At 39.7% G+C, this 15106-nt stretch overlaps 1 protein-coding gene across 1 annotated transcript in view; it reads left to right on the top strand.

Annotated features, from left to right (window-relative positions):
* LOC117423655 (unconventional myosin-VIIa) overlaps nucleotides 1-15106 on the top strand; it is a 40899-nt gene that overhangs the window by 4974 nt on the left and 20819 nt on the right. The window contains exons 4-21 of the mRNA XM_058990063.1: nucleotides 94-246; nucleotides 858-1042; nucleotides 2217-2338; nucleotides 2434-2576; nucleotides 3616-3729; nucleotides 4021-4174; nucleotides 5422-5498; nucleotides 7483-7602; nucleotides 8490-8632; nucleotides 9097-9307; nucleotides 10079-10214; nucleotides 10509-10699; nucleotides 11188-11325; nucleotides 11808-11966; nucleotides 12096-12194; nucleotides 13139-13233; nucleotides 13634-13718; nucleotides 14617-14835. Of these exons, the coding sequence (XP_058846046.1) occupies nucleotides 94-246; nucleotides 858-1042; nucleotides 2217-2338; nucleotides 2434-2576; nucleotides 3616-3729; nucleotides 4021-4174; nucleotides 5422-5498; nucleotides 7483-7602; nucleotides 8490-8632; nucleotides 9097-9307; nucleotides 10079-10214; nucleotides 10509-10699; nucleotides 11188-11325; nucleotides 11808-11966; nucleotides 12096-12194; nucleotides 13139-13233; nucleotides 13634-13718; nucleotides 14617-14835 (2544 nt within the window). The remainder of the gene's footprint in view (nucleotides 1-93; nucleotides 247-857; nucleotides 1043-2216; nucleotides 2339-2433; nucleotides 2577-3615; nucleotides 3730-4020; nucleotides 4175-5421; nucleotides 5499-7482; nucleotides 7603-8489; nucleotides 8633-9096; nucleotides 9308-10078; nucleotides 10215-10508; nucleotides 10700-11187; nucleotides 11326-11807; nucleotides 11967-12095; nucleotides 12195-13138; nucleotides 13234-13633; nucleotides 13719-14616; nucleotides 14836-15106) is intronic.

The following is a 15106-nucleotide window of genomic DNA, read 5'->3' on the forward strand; positions in this document are numbered from 1 at the left end:
TGCTGTCATTGCCTATGTTTGTCTGAGTTGGATCTTTGACAGACGATGGATAAAGGTACAGTAGCTGGTGCTTTAACAGTGCCCCTGTTTCAGGAACGCTGGGTCAACTCCAAAACTCAAAGCTCCATTAAGCCAATGCACCCAACTTCAATTCGTGGAGTTGACGATATGATCCGCTTGGGAGACCTCAACGAAGCTGGGATTCTGAGGAATCTCATGATCCGGCACAAGGAGAACACCATCTATGTAAGTTTCGTACGCAGTTCTGATAAAGGCTTGGTTTTGTGTGCATTTTGTATAATTTTTTATTGCTGTTTCTAATTCGATTGTTATTGACCAGGCTATTTCAACCACTGGGGCTGCTTCTGAAAATGCTGGGTTTCCGTCAGGTGGTGTTAGTGTGCAAATGTCATTTCTGCTGCTCTGCAACTATGGCAAATTTGAGCAAATGGAGAATATCTATACAATAATTAGTAAGCATAGTAAAAGATGATATATGCCAAAACAACAATAGAGAATGGTAGACCGTGTGCGATAACAAGCTTGCACAAGATTGAGACGTTATTTTATTTGGGACCTGTTTCACTGTTATGGTCCTCTCCAATGAAGAGATAGCAGGCTACACAGAGTCTGTGTAATGTACAGTAGATATGGGCCTCTCTAATGAAGAGCCAGCAGGCTACATAGACTTTGTAATACAGTAGATATGGTCCTCTCTAAAGAAAAGCCAGCAGGCTACACAGACTCTGTAATACAATAGATATGGTCCTCTCCAAAGAAGAGACAGCAGGCTACACTGACTTTGTTTAATATACTGTAGATATGCTAGATGTCAAGATCCCTATCTGTCTCTCCAGACATACACAGGCTCTATCCTGGTGGCAGTGAATCCCTACCAGCTGCTGCCCCTGTACACTGCAGAGCAGGTACGCCTCTACACCAACAAGCGGCTGGGAGAGCTGCCCCCCCACATCTTCTCCATCGCAGACAGCTGCTACTTCAACATGCGACGCCACCGCAAGGACCAGTGCTGCATCATCAGGTGACATCTGGGAGCAAGGAGGCAATCAGACAATGATCAGTTACCTAATGTTCTGGGAGATAGCTCAGGTCCGGAGATGGTCTGTCATCAGGAGAGGATTCAGGTCGCTTGTCTCACTCATACTAATGAGTGCCTGTCTTTCACTTGAAATAGTGTGTTGGGTAAACTTTGCTGATACCTTTTAGGATTTTAAAAACTTCTTCTATGGTAAATAGATTCAGTTCCCTCAGCCTATCCTGGGATTGGTCTGTCCAATTCTGTTTGCAGTCTAAACCATTCTGGATTTCCTAGGCAACTGCATACCTGCTGAACACTCAACTTAGCTTTACAAATGTTACAAGCTTGCTAATTATCCGATGTCATTCATGCAGATAAGAAAGAGCAGGGGTCCAAGCACTGGTCCATACTAACAGTTACCCTCCTTACAAATATTCTCTATTTCCTGCATTTTAACCAGTTATTATTCCATGTGCATGTACTACCTTTGTTTAAAACCGTTTGAGCTTAAAGTAATTGTAGCTAGAAAATAGTTACATACCTATTCTCCAGCATGAACATCTGTTTATTTGTCTTTGAATGAAACTCATGTTTTAGGAAACATGTACTTGAATTTTAAAGCATGTATTTGAATTTTAAAACATGATAATGAGACTGCATTAGGTTAAATATATATTTTTCTACAAGACATGCTTTTAGATTGTATTGCACTTCCTGAGTCATTTCATGCACACCCAAAAGTCCCCACCCCTTTATTGGCTTATTTCCTGTCAATATCCAATCAACTGCTTCCCCTATTGACTGGCATACTTTCAGCCAGTAACATGCTTTGACGCAGAAGACACTGCTGGGGTGAAATTAACAAGGACGTAAAGCAATAACAGACTGGAAAAAATAGAAACAATTTTCAATTAAAATAGATTTATTATTTACAATATTTCATGTATGAAAGGATTTGCTGCAATTTTGAAAGTCCTGATAAATGATCTAATTTACTCGGCTTGCATTAACGTCTTCAAATATGTATAGGAGGTTATGAGTATGTATCCTTTCTGAATCCATGTTGGCTGTCTCCTACACTCCGCAAACACATAATCAATATATTAAAATATGGGAAATTGCATATGGCACCTCCTTAGTGTTATACTGATTCTGAGCTCCTGTTCTGTTTTGATAGCGGGGAGTCAGGAGCTGGGAAGACAGAGAGCACTAAACTGATGCTGCAGTTCCTGGCAGCTGTCAGTGGCCAGCATTCCTGGATCGAGCAACAGGTCCTTGAAGCAAACCCCATCCTGGAGGGTAAGCCAGATATTCTTTCATTATCTCTGAGCCAAACAGCAAATTACAACTGGACATTTTTTGGGGTTATTTTTATTGTTGTTTTCCTTCCTCAGCTTTTGGGAATGCGAAGACCATCCGGAATGATAACTCCAGTCGCTTTGGGAAGTACGTTGATATCTACTTCAACAAGAATGGAGCAATTGAGGGGGCCCGAGTGGATCAGTACCTCCTTGAAAAGTCTCGTGTCTGTCACCAGGTACAGCATGTTGGAACTGTGGCCTTGGTCGCGTTGTTTACTCTTTACTGTTTACGCCAACGCTGTGGATAGCACTGTATCCAAAAAGTGATGGTTGAGCTCTCGTGTCAGAACAATATTCTTATTCTCCTAATGGTCTTCTTGATAGGACCATGAAAAGCTTGAGGTATTTAGAACATGTTCGGCCCATCTATTCTCATCCAGTTCCCAGTAGCTGATTGATCTCAAAACCTTGTCAAGTTCTGTTAAAGATTCTGCCTCAATAACATGTCTAGGTAGCTCATTCCATACCCTCACCACTCTCTGTGTGAAGAAGTGTCTCCTTCCCTCTAAGTCTATCTCCACTTAGTATCTCCACTCTGATCCTGGTTTCTGTGCCCTGGTTTGTTTTCGTTAGTATTTGAATATACAGTATGCATTATATTAGTAAGATATTTGTACAGCTTTAGTATACACATACTGGTTTACCTCGTGCCTAGGTTGTTGTTGTAATATTATAAACGTACTTGTTATCACTATAAAACATCTCAAATGTGCAGGTTTGAAAGAAACACACATTTTAGCAAAATGTATTTTCATTTTTAAACATCAGATACTAGACTAGGTAAAAGAAAGTTCTCAGTTTGCTTGCCTTCCCTTCCAGGAAATCAATTACAGCTTCACTTCCTAGGTCACTTTATGTCAGCATTGTCTTATCAGGGGTCAAAGCATCTTACTGGCTGCAAAACATGTCAGTCATGAGAGGAAGCAGCAGGTTGGTTACTGACAGGAAATAAGGCCTTGAAAGGGTCAAATGGTCAAGACAGTGCAAGACTAGCCTGCAAACAGAGATTACTTTAGCCTAGTGTAGTACCAGATATCACATTTTAAAACGAGATGCATGTTTTCTAAAGCATAGATTTTGGGCTGAATATGTGGAAAAAGTATGAAATTATTTTGTTAGCTACAGTCACGTTAAATATTTACAGAATGTGTTTCATGTTCATTAATTTGAGAATTTTGGTGATGTTTTGGTATACTTTATGCAATGTTACTGCAGGCCCCACAGGAGAGGAACTATCACATCTTCTACTGCATGCTGATGGGGATGAATGAGGAGCAGAAGACAACCCTGTCCCTAGGAACAGCAGCCGAATACCACTACTTAATTATGGTAACTCCATACCTCTCCTGCATGCTCACCAGAGCCCATCTGCACCACAAAACACATTGATCATGAACAAGGGGCTTCAGTGTCCTCTATGTAAATGCCAAACCACTAGTTGTTTTTAGTGTCTTTTATATCTGCTGACAGTTGGCCATGTGGTCATTTATAAATCAGATTTACAAAATACAGCAGAAAAAGTGAAGATTGAGCTTCATGGATAGAAGTCGCTGATGGTAGATAGTGACCCATCTAATGTACCAGGAGGGTATGCTGATCTGGGGTACTGTGTCTCTGTAGGGTGACTGCACATTCTGTGAGGGACGGGATGATATAAAGGAGTATGCCCACATCCGCTCGGCCATGAAGATCCTGATGTTCAAAGATTCAGACCACTGGGACATCATGAAGCTGCTGGCAGCCATACTGCACCTGGGCAACCTGAACTTTGAAGGTACTGGGCTGAGGGGTTAAGGAGGATAGCACTGCTTGTTACATAAGTTGCAGTCTGTCTGTTATTTAATGGTGTATGTGGTTGCATTTTAGCAAACTTACTATGAAGACAGATAATGATATGTGCTATGCCATGGAACCAAAACAAGAAGTTGGATAAATTTAAGTATGCACCATTATAAAAGTTTACTACAGTAAATTTGCATGGTAATTTTGCAGTTTTCCCATGCTTTTCCCATGGGTATACAATGCATTTAACATAGTTTACCAAGGTTTGCCATGTTTCTTAAATATGCTTTGCATGCTTACCTCTGCTTTACCATGCTTTCACTGTGCTTTATCACACTTAGCTGTGCTTTTACCATGATAAACCTTTGAAAGAGTAGCGACAGGCTGTGAGTTTTCACCAAATCATGCTGGCTATTGAAGAGAAACAAAATACAATATGTTAACATCTTCCCTGAAACATAACTTAATTACTGCAAATCTACAGCGTAATGCTTTTAAAAACCTAGCTGGGCAGCCATCAAGACAGCCATTGCCCAGTCACCAGCCAGCAAGCAAGCATTTAGAGTATCCAGCAGAGAGAAGAGGTAGAACAATAGAGAATCACTACAACTTTTGCATGGATTTGTTACAAGAACATATTCCATATACTGTGACTGCCCACATGTAGCTTACAACACAGTTGAAGAAACTTCTGGGGCTATGTTGATTAAACACTGGCATAGAGTATGATCTCAGAAGCAAAGCCAAGAGAAGTGGTGAAAAGACAAGAACAGGAATGACACAGTCATGATACATTCCAGCTCAAGTCAAAACTCTGGTGAAAACCCAGTTACCGAACAAGTCATCCCCTGAACTGCTAGAATAGCCACAAAATTCATTCTGAAAAAATCTTGCACATGGTGAATTTCTTATATCCCTTTGGACTTTGCTTATTGATAGCAAGCACTTTGCCCTGCAATAATGCAATGCCAACTGGCAGTGAGATAACTGCACTGTGTTCCTTCAAATCTCAGATATAGTTTGCTGCTCTTACACTAATAAAGAGTTTATGTGCTGGTACAAAGTATTTACAAAGTATTTACAACCAATGCAGAATCACTGGATGTTTTTCCTTTCACAGCAAAATTGAGCTTTTGCAATGACTCAACCAGGATTATGAGGATCTGAGTTGCAGTTCACACATCTCTGTTTCTTTTTTTTTCTTCAGTGAAATCAATTTTAATTGTTCCTTTTTTTCAGCTACTGTCTATGATACTATGGATAGCTGTGATGTGCTGTCATCTCCCCATCTCGCCATAGCCTCAAAGTTACTGGAGGTAAACATATAGTACCAGTCAAAAGTTTGAGTACACTTGCAGGAAACTAGGTTTTTTTCATAATTGACAATGTTTTACGTCGTATACGTTTCTGTAAATACTTGAAAATGAAAACACATGTTACAATATACAAAACAAAACAAAAAGCAATGTTCAAGAAAATTGAAAATTGTCTCTAAATCTTGGATTCCTCAAAATAGCCACCCTTTGCCTTAATAACAGCCTCACAAACACGAGGCATTTGGTTAACAAGTTTCAGCAGGAAATCATCTGACATGCCTTCCCAGCTGTTCTGCAGCAATTCCCAGAGATGTAGGGCACTTATGGGTAGCTTTGCTTCGACTCTTCTGTCCAGTTCGTCCCATACAAGTTCTATGGGATTGAGGTCTGGAGACTGGGCTGGCCAGGTCATTAGATTGAGTTGTCCTTCACTTTCCTTCTTCGCCAGATAGTTCTTGCATAACTTTGAGGTGTGTTTCGGGTCATTATCTTGCTGAAGAATGAAGGACTGCCCAACTAGCCGTAATCCTGATGGAATGGCATGCCTCTGAAGTATGCTATGATAGCCATGCTGGTTGAGCTTGCCACGGACTTGGTAAAGATTACCAACTCTGTCACCAGCAAAGCAACCCCAGACCACGACACTGCCTCCCCCATGCTTGACAGTGGGAACCACACATGCAGAACTCATGCGCTCACCCTCTCTGCGTCTTACAAATACTCGGCGGTTGGACCCAAATATTTCAAATTTTGACTCATCGGTCCATAAGACCAACTTCCACTTCTCAAATGTCGAGTTTCTGTGTTTTTTGGACCAGGCAAGTCTCTTCCTCTTATTCTGCAATCTTAACAATGGTTTCTTTGCAGCAATTCTTCCAGTTAGGCCAGCTTCACGCAATCTCCTCTGAACAGTTGATGTTGAAACATCTGTACTTCTAGTAGCATTTAGCTGAGCTTGTATTTCAGGGGCAGTTAATCGCCGGTTTCGCAGACTTGTGACTCGAATGAACTTGTTCTCTGATTCTGAGGTCACCCTTGGCCTGCCTGACCTTGTTCGGTCCTCATGAGTGCCAGTTTCTTCAAATCGTTTGATGGTCTTGGCCACAGCAGTTACAGACACTTGCAAAGTTCTTGCGATTTGTCTTAAAGATTGACCTTCATTTCTTAAAGTAATTACAGACTGTCTTTTTTCTTTGCTTAACTGAGCGTATTTTGCCATTTTTTGCTCCCTTACATTCAGGAATGACAAACTTGTGCCTATGCTACCTATATTGATAGTAATCATGGACCCTCACCTGTTAACAATAATTGGTGACAAAAGGTTAATTAGGTAACATGCTAGTTAACTCGGAGAACATCTAACAAAGACACTCTTATACTTAGGCCAGTGTTCTAACACCGTGTTATACACATTTCAGACTTTTCACTGACTTGGGCTTCAGACTGAAATCCCCTTGCTTTGGGTGACCATTTCATTGAAATTGACAAGATTTACATTTTCATTTAAAAATAAAATTTTTGAATGCAATTCACTTATGATTATCAGCTTATATAAGTATATATAATGAAATATTAAGTGTTTATAGACAAGTTTATACAGTTAAAAGCATAGATAATCATGAAAAACCTGGTTTCAAGCAGGTGTACTCAAACTTTTGACTGGAATATATATATATATATATATATATATATATATATATATATATATATATATATATAATATTCTTTTTTGTTTAATTTAAACATGTATGTATCTCTTCCTTGATGGTATCCAGTATCTAGTACTATTATTTGCAGCTGGGTTACAAAGTAGCAGATCTAGCAACGTTAGTTCAAGTGACGTGAAAATAAAAAAATAAAAAATGGAGTCTACTCAAACTCCAGCTTCCAGACTGCTTCTAACAATGAATTCCTAAACATAATGTCTGATTCTCCCAGAAGGGAGACATGTAAGAGAATGGTAAAAGTGTTTGCTTGTTGCCAGGTGGAAGCAAAAGAGCTTGAAGACAGCCTGACCAAGCGGTCCATGGTGATCCGTGGGGAGAGCGTCTCCACTCCACTCAGCTTCAAACAGGCCAAGGACAGCAGGGATGCCTTCGTCAAGGTACACAGCCAGGCAGAGAGACAACAAGGAGGACAGGACAGGACAGGACAGGACAAGAGAGAAATGCCTACTGTCGCATAGACTGAGAGTTACACAGACAAAGTATATTGAAATGCATATAGACTAGTGAGACAGATTGAGAAACACATGTTTATTACTAAAATAGATGTAGCATGCTATTATAATTGAGCTATTACTCATGAAAAAAACATCCACCTCACCCTGTTCGTTTTTACCACAACATGGGTTTACAACAAACTTCAAACATCTGTGCAGGTGGGTGTCATTTTATGGTAATTTGATCCTAATATTTTGGATGTCATGCATCATAAGAACCATACTATTAATTAAACACGCATTGCTTTAAAAGCATGCTGACAACAACTAAGTATAACACAATTTAATCACATTTGGCTATTCTCAGTTTTGGATAACCATTTGTTTTTGTTTTTTTGTGACATTGTTTTGAGGTTGTGCAAAAAAAAACTTTAAGCCAATATTTCCAAAATTATCAGGAAGTGTACTTTTGTTTCAGTAAAATGAATATTCTTCTATTTGTACCTTAAAACTGGCAGACTGTTGAAAAGGTAAAATGTTTAATGGAACCAAAATACTGCACTCCTCTCTTTAAATGTGTTTCCAAAATCTAGACAAATGTGGTAAAATGATGATACTGTAGTATCTATGTTAATTTACCTGGAATTCTCAAACTAAAGCTTATGGTTTAATTACATCGATACTATTTTATGTTTTAATAAATTGTATGGCTCTACAGTGTATATTTCTTTAGGTCACTCCACTGAAATCACATATCAGTTTTAAAAATTGTATCCTGAAAAATGTGTAACCCGAGTCCTGACTTCTCTCTGCGTTTCATTTCTTCCTAGGCGATTTACGGCAGGTTGTTTGTGTGGATTGTGAATAAAATCAATGATGCCATTTACAAACCCCCCTCTGCGGACCCCAGAAACATCCGCCGGTCCATAGGCCTGCTGGACATCTTTGGGTTTGAGAACTTCAAAACAAACAGGTAGACTGTCTCAGACTTTAGAAATGGAGCTCTGTGATTGTTAGGCAAGAATATGCTGAACGTGTGGAAAGCTTATGCATGTATTACAAACTCCAGAGTTGTCCAGATTTTGTTATGTTCTTTTTTTTTGTTTTTTTTTTTACTGATATATATTTTTGTTGGCCTGTCACACCTATAACACAGCTGCTGTTTGTAGGAAGACTCCCATCCTCTTACACACAGTTAAATGCATCTCATTTTCTGTTTATCCCACTTAAAAACATAAGAAGTTGGATATTTGATGAATAATGATAGTCCTTAATTTAAAATGGTTCTAGCCGTCTTTCATTGTATGGCTGTTCTTTTAAGGGCATAACAATAGTTATTAGCAACCTTAAAGGTAAGTGCTTTTCAAAGTAATGTAGCTATGGGCTGTTTGCATGTCAGACTCAATAAAATGTCAAGTTTATCTCTGTTTTGTGCAGTTTCGAGCAGCTGTGTATAAACTTTGCCAATGAGCAGCTGCAGCAGTTCTTTGTGAAGCATGTGTTCAAGCTGGAGCAGGAGGAGTACTCCCACGAGGACATTGGCTGGCAGCACATCGATTTCAATGACAACCAGCGTGCCCTGGATGTGCTGGCCGTCAAGCCCCTCAATGTGATTGCACTCATTGAAGAGGAGAGCCACTTCCCCAAGGTAACACCCTCTCTTAGTCCAATCCACACAGCCCGCTAGACACACAGAAAGGAGAACTTCTGATGTTATTTTAGCAGGGCAGGACCTCCAACATTAGGAATATCAGGAATTCTACAAATCCTATCAAATGTTTTGACTTGACCATTTTGTTACGTCTGGTGGTGTGATGGTTTGCACTGTATGGATCCCCAATAGAATCAAGAAGAAGATTAGCACTAATTTGGCACTAGTTTACTTAAGGAGTTATTAGGTAGTCCACGATTAATGCTAATTGTGGTCTTGAAACCAGACACACATTTTTAAAATACATTTTTAAACTGATAGCTAGATTGTGGAGATTACATTTTCAGACTAAGAGTGGAAGATGCACATACTGTAACATAGACAATTAGGTAATAGGATATGGTAATATGATTTTAATATTATCTCTCTGATTTGGAATATGGGGGCTTATTTTATATATGTTATGTATTTGGATTTATCCGAACTCCAAATGACATCACATCAACAGCACAGCCAGTGTTTTTAGGAAGTCCCCAATCAAGCATCGTCTGAACTTTTTGATCTGCTTAGTTTCTAAGATGTATTGCTCTGAGGTTCATAGTTGAAGGTATAGCAAGATCACTGACCATATACCTTAACCCATCTAAACCTGGCTGCTTTCTCAATCTTAAAGCAATATAGAGATCCTCTTATACCATTATTCCTGGTTGCATCTTAATGTTGAATTCCCATTGGCTCACTTTCCTGTCCTGTCGGTGTTTCTCCCAGGGTACTGACATCACCATGCTGAACAAGATGAACTCACATCACAGCAAGAGTAACATCTACCTGCCCCCCAAGAGCTCCCACGAAACCACGTTTGGCATCAAGCATTTCGCTGGGATTGTGTACTATGAAGCCAAAGGTAGGGCTTTGTGGGCTGAGCGCAGGCTGTCTATGGGATCCTTTCTTTTCCCTCTATTAGTGGCATGTTGGGCTTATTGGACTCAAGAGACCATACCCTTCAGACAGGTGGAGTCACTGAACTGCCCAGTGTACCCTCTTAGCCCACAGTCATGGGAATGGTGGGGTCATCAAGACATCTAGTGGAACCACCCTTCAATCAGGTGGTAATGGGATCAATTATGTTTAGTGAGGTGGTTATCGAAGTACCTCCATGCCCATAAAAAAGAACGATTGTTCCTCTGACCCTCCTCAGGTTTCCTGGAGAAAAACCGTGACACATTAAATTCTGACTTCATCCAACTTGTGCACAAGTCCTCCAACAAACTCCTCAAACAGACCTTTGAGATAGAACTAGAGTCCACCACGCTCAAGACCAGCAACCCCAGAATCCACACTCCTCCGAGCTCTTTGAAGGCCAGAATCTACACTCCTCCCTCTCTTAAGGTCAGCTCTACCTTACAGCAGTGGCAGACCTGTTTTCAGCAGCATTTTAGCTAAAAAAAAATAAATTCCATAAAACTTACCTGCTGTGCACTTCAATTCATTATACAGGTTCAAATATCTAGTTTTGAAAGAAACCCATAGTTAAATTTGTATTTTAAAGTGTAGATCATATATCCTGAGAATAAGGCATGCTAACTGAGAAATTTCTTTAACCTAAAGTAATGTCAGATATCATGCTTTAAAATGAAAATACATGTCTGCTATAACATGTTTCTTTCAAAACTGCAAGAAATATAATTTTGTTAGCTACTGTATAATTACTGGAAATATGGAAAGTATTATTTTGTGAATGTTACATTCGTGAGGTAAGAACATATTTTTAAAACCTTGCTTATTCTCTAAGGTTTGGGGAGTGATACCAAACAGTGTGAATATCTGTAAGTCTGTGGAGAATAGAGTGTAGAGCTGGTATCTGTTTTCTCTGTCAGGCCTCAGATCCCCGGAAGCGGGTGCCCACTCTGAGCGGTCAGTTCCGCCAGTCTCTGGAGTCCCTGATGAAGACCCTGACTGTCTGCCAGCCCTACTTCATCCGCTGCATCAAACCCAACGACTTCAAGAAGGCACTGGTATGCGAGAAAAGAAACTGCGCTAAATAGGGAGCACCAACTGTCATTTTATTCTTATTGGTTAATTGGTTGTGTAAGCAATCAATGTATCGATTCATCTCAAATATTGAAAACAGCAGTACAAAAATATGGCTCTGACTTACCTTTTATTGACTGCATGCAATTGCTGTAGACAAACACATTTTCAAAATTGTGTTTACACACGCACTGTCATCTTCAAAAACCTTTAAATAAATATGCACTCATTTTATTTTACAGGCTAACTTTATTTCTTATATTTAATCCAATTCGTTAACACAATTAAATACAATGATTTTCATTGCTGCTTTTTACTGTGAGTAGCTGCCTGTTCCATACTGCCACAATAAATGTAACTAGCCAATTTTACAAAGATCTTTATGCCTGGTATAACTTTTTGGTTTGTTAAATACTGTATGTGTTCAAGATTACAGTGTCCATTTTCTCTTACTGTTCGCATGCAGATTTTTGACCGAGACCTGTGTATCCGCCAGTTGAGATATTCCGGGATGATGGAGACTATCCGTATCAGGAAATCCGGGTATCCTATACGCTACACCTTCTCAGAATTCATGGATAGGTACCGTGTTCTGATGCCAACTGACATCTGCAACCCAAAACAGGTGATGTAAGGGTTTTCACTGTTAACTGGTTTAGACTGAAGGGCAGCAGCCAGTAATAATGCAGAGTATTAGGGGGGTTGTGCAATAGCATTCCTTCGAGGTTCATTGTCCTCTCCTCTCCTGTTTCAGATCCAGGAAGACCCTGAGCAGTGCTGCTGCTACATCGCAGAAGCAGTCATTGGCCCAGAAGGAGACTGGAAAATTGGGAAAACCAAGATCTTTCTAAAGGTAGCGTAGAGCTAACCAAACCCCACACACTTGCTTTTCCACTTGCAAAGAGGAACATTGCAGGCTGCTCAGAGGAAACGTAAAGGTTCTAAAAAAAAAAAAAAAGGTCTTTAAAGTAATTGTAGCTAACAAAACAATTCCATAAATCTTAGCCAGCTTGCACTACTGTTAATTATATAGGTCTCAAAGGAAGCACTCAGTTTCTATGCCTTATTCTTGTGTTATCTGTCTGCACTTGCACTTCCTCTGTCATTTCACTTCAGCAGTGTCTTCTGGGTCAAAGAATGTTACAGCATGTCAGTCAATAGGAGAAGCAGCTGATTGATTATTGACAAGTAAGAGGCCAGTAAAGGGGTGGGGACAATTTCGCTCTGCAGCTGAAATGACCCAGGATGTGCAAGACAGTCTAAACATAGCTTGCAAACAGAAATTTCTGTGTAGTACCAGATATCTTGTTTTATAATGAAAAGACATTTTGCTAAAACATATGTTCCTCTCAAAACTGCACGTATGATACCGTGTAAGGTTTTTCATGGTCTAAAAATAGATATTTTACAATTAAACATTGTATTTATTAAAGCAGAAAATATTGCATTGTCACATTCAAAATTGATCATTTTCTCTACAGTTATTATACAACAAATGTTCCTAAATATTTAAATACTCAGTCAATGCTAAATTGTAAAATATTTTGTTTTTATGTCCACCTTTTTAAAGATATTCTATTTTCACCATCAGTAAATTATCAAACAAAATAAAAACAGAAATGTCAATCAGAGCAATCTTTAGCATTGTTGATGTGGCTGGTGACATTGTAAAGCAATCGTGCAGCTCTATGCAGTGTGTTCAGTCATTTACTGGAAGCAAACTAAACCGACTGCCAGGTTTCTAAATGCAGCTCTTCAACAGTTTCTAAATGTTGAATCTCTTCTCTGTCCCTCCAGGATTTTCACGACATGACGTTGGAGTTAGGGAGAGACAAGGCCCTCAATGAAAAAGCCCTCCTCATTCAGAGAGTCCTTCGAGGCTTCAAACACAGGTACTTACAGCAAAGAAAGATGGGAAAAGCTAACTCTGCCTCACAAGTAAATAGGAGACAGGGGTTTTAATTTAAACATTTTAATAAAATACCTTCTTATTATTTTTAATTGAATCAGAACTCCAATGAATAGTGCATCTTTTCAACAAAATATGGATTGAGATTCTATTATGAACATGTTAGGGGTGCGTAAGAGCAAACTCACTGGTTTCCCAAATAAATGGCATCAATTTAAATATCCCCCTAAACCTTAAAGAACTGAAGAGTTTTACTGTGAGACATGTTATATTAAACAGACACAGATATTCACTGTCTGGGTTCATGGAACATGACAGGCTTCTACAGATAACGGATTGAATGTAATACCTTCAGTAAAGAGACGTTCTTCTGCCTCCTACAGGAAGCAGTTTCTAAGGCAGAGGAAGTCAGCTGTGGTTATGCAGAGTGCATGGCGAGGCTACTGGTGCAGGAAACATTACAGAGTGGTAAGACATTAAATACATGAATTCACTGGCACACTGGTTATGGACTGGGTATATGTAATACACATTAGAGACTGGGTATACTGCTTTTTTTAACCTAGGAAAGGTAAGATTGTTGGACATATTAGCATTGTAGTGTGCAATGAAGACTGTAACTGATGGGTTCTGGACTGAATCCTGTACAGCACTAATAGGCCGCTTCATCTCACTTCCCCACAATCAGCCTTGAGAAATCTTTTCAGAACCTATTTTGCTGGAACAGTTACTAAGCCTGTCACAAAATGATTTAAATACACACAACGATAGAGAACAGGTAAGCAATAAAATACTGTGCAAATTATTGTTTCAAAGCTTTGAAGTAAACCAGTGTTTGATCTGCCTATTAACTAGATCTTAAGCCAGTTATTATTATTATTTATTTCTTAGCAGATGCCCTTATCTAGGGCAACTTACAATTATTACAAGATATCACATTAGTTTTACATCCAATTACCCATTTATACAGTTGGGTTTTTACTGGAGCAATTTAGGTAAAGTACCTTGCTCAAGGGTACAACAGCAGTGTCCCCACCTGGGATTTAACCCATGACCCTCCGGTCAAGAGTCCAGAGCCCTAACCACTACTCCACTGCTCCGGCCCATGCCCTTGACTGAGCTCTGAGGAAGGTAATCCCCAACCTACAATAAAGGAAAAGGTCTGGCCACTCATTGACAGACGAATCACTTGTAAACCCAATATGAATAAATAGGATTGTTGATCCTTGGAATGAAGTTGGCCTGACGAATTTCATACCTGATCACATATCTGTAATGCCACCCCTGAAATAACCATGGTTTGAATTGAGGTGAATGCTGGTGTATTTTTCTTACGCATGTTCTTAATCTTTTCCTGTCTTCGCAGGTCCAGCTTGGGTTTGCCCGACTTCAGGCAAAGTGCCGTAGTCGCCACATCGCTCACCGCTACCAGAAAACGCGGAGCTTCGTGATGCTGTTCCAGGCCCATTGCCGCGGTTACCTGCTACGCCGGGAGAAGTTTAAGAAGCTGCAGGCAGTCAAGCTGCTGCAGGCACACACTCGGGGCATGCTGGCCAGGCAAGCAGTCACCAGGCTGAAGAGAGAGGTGAGTCACAGAGGGAAGCTGACGTGTGCATGTGATTTGTCATTCAGTATATTATTAATGTTATTATTATATTTATAGAGGTCTGTAGCCTGGCACGGCTATTTTTTAACCTTTATTTGAATTTAGCCTGAACACCAGAGTAATAAATTAATATATTTGAATTGTCTTCGGTATGTATGGCTTCAAACAGTATTTTTTTTTGCTTAACAGAATGTGTTTTTATTTCATAATAACCAAGTTAGTACCAGTTTGTGTATGACCAGAGAAGGTT

Source organism: Acipenser ruthenus, chromosome 17, assembly GCF_902713425.1.
Source record: "Acipenser ruthenus chromosome 17, fAciRut3.2 maternal haplotype, whole genome shotgun sequence".
Lineage (NCBI taxonomy): Eukaryota > Metazoa > Chordata > Actinopteri > Acipenseriformes > Acipenseridae > Acipenser > Acipenser ruthenus.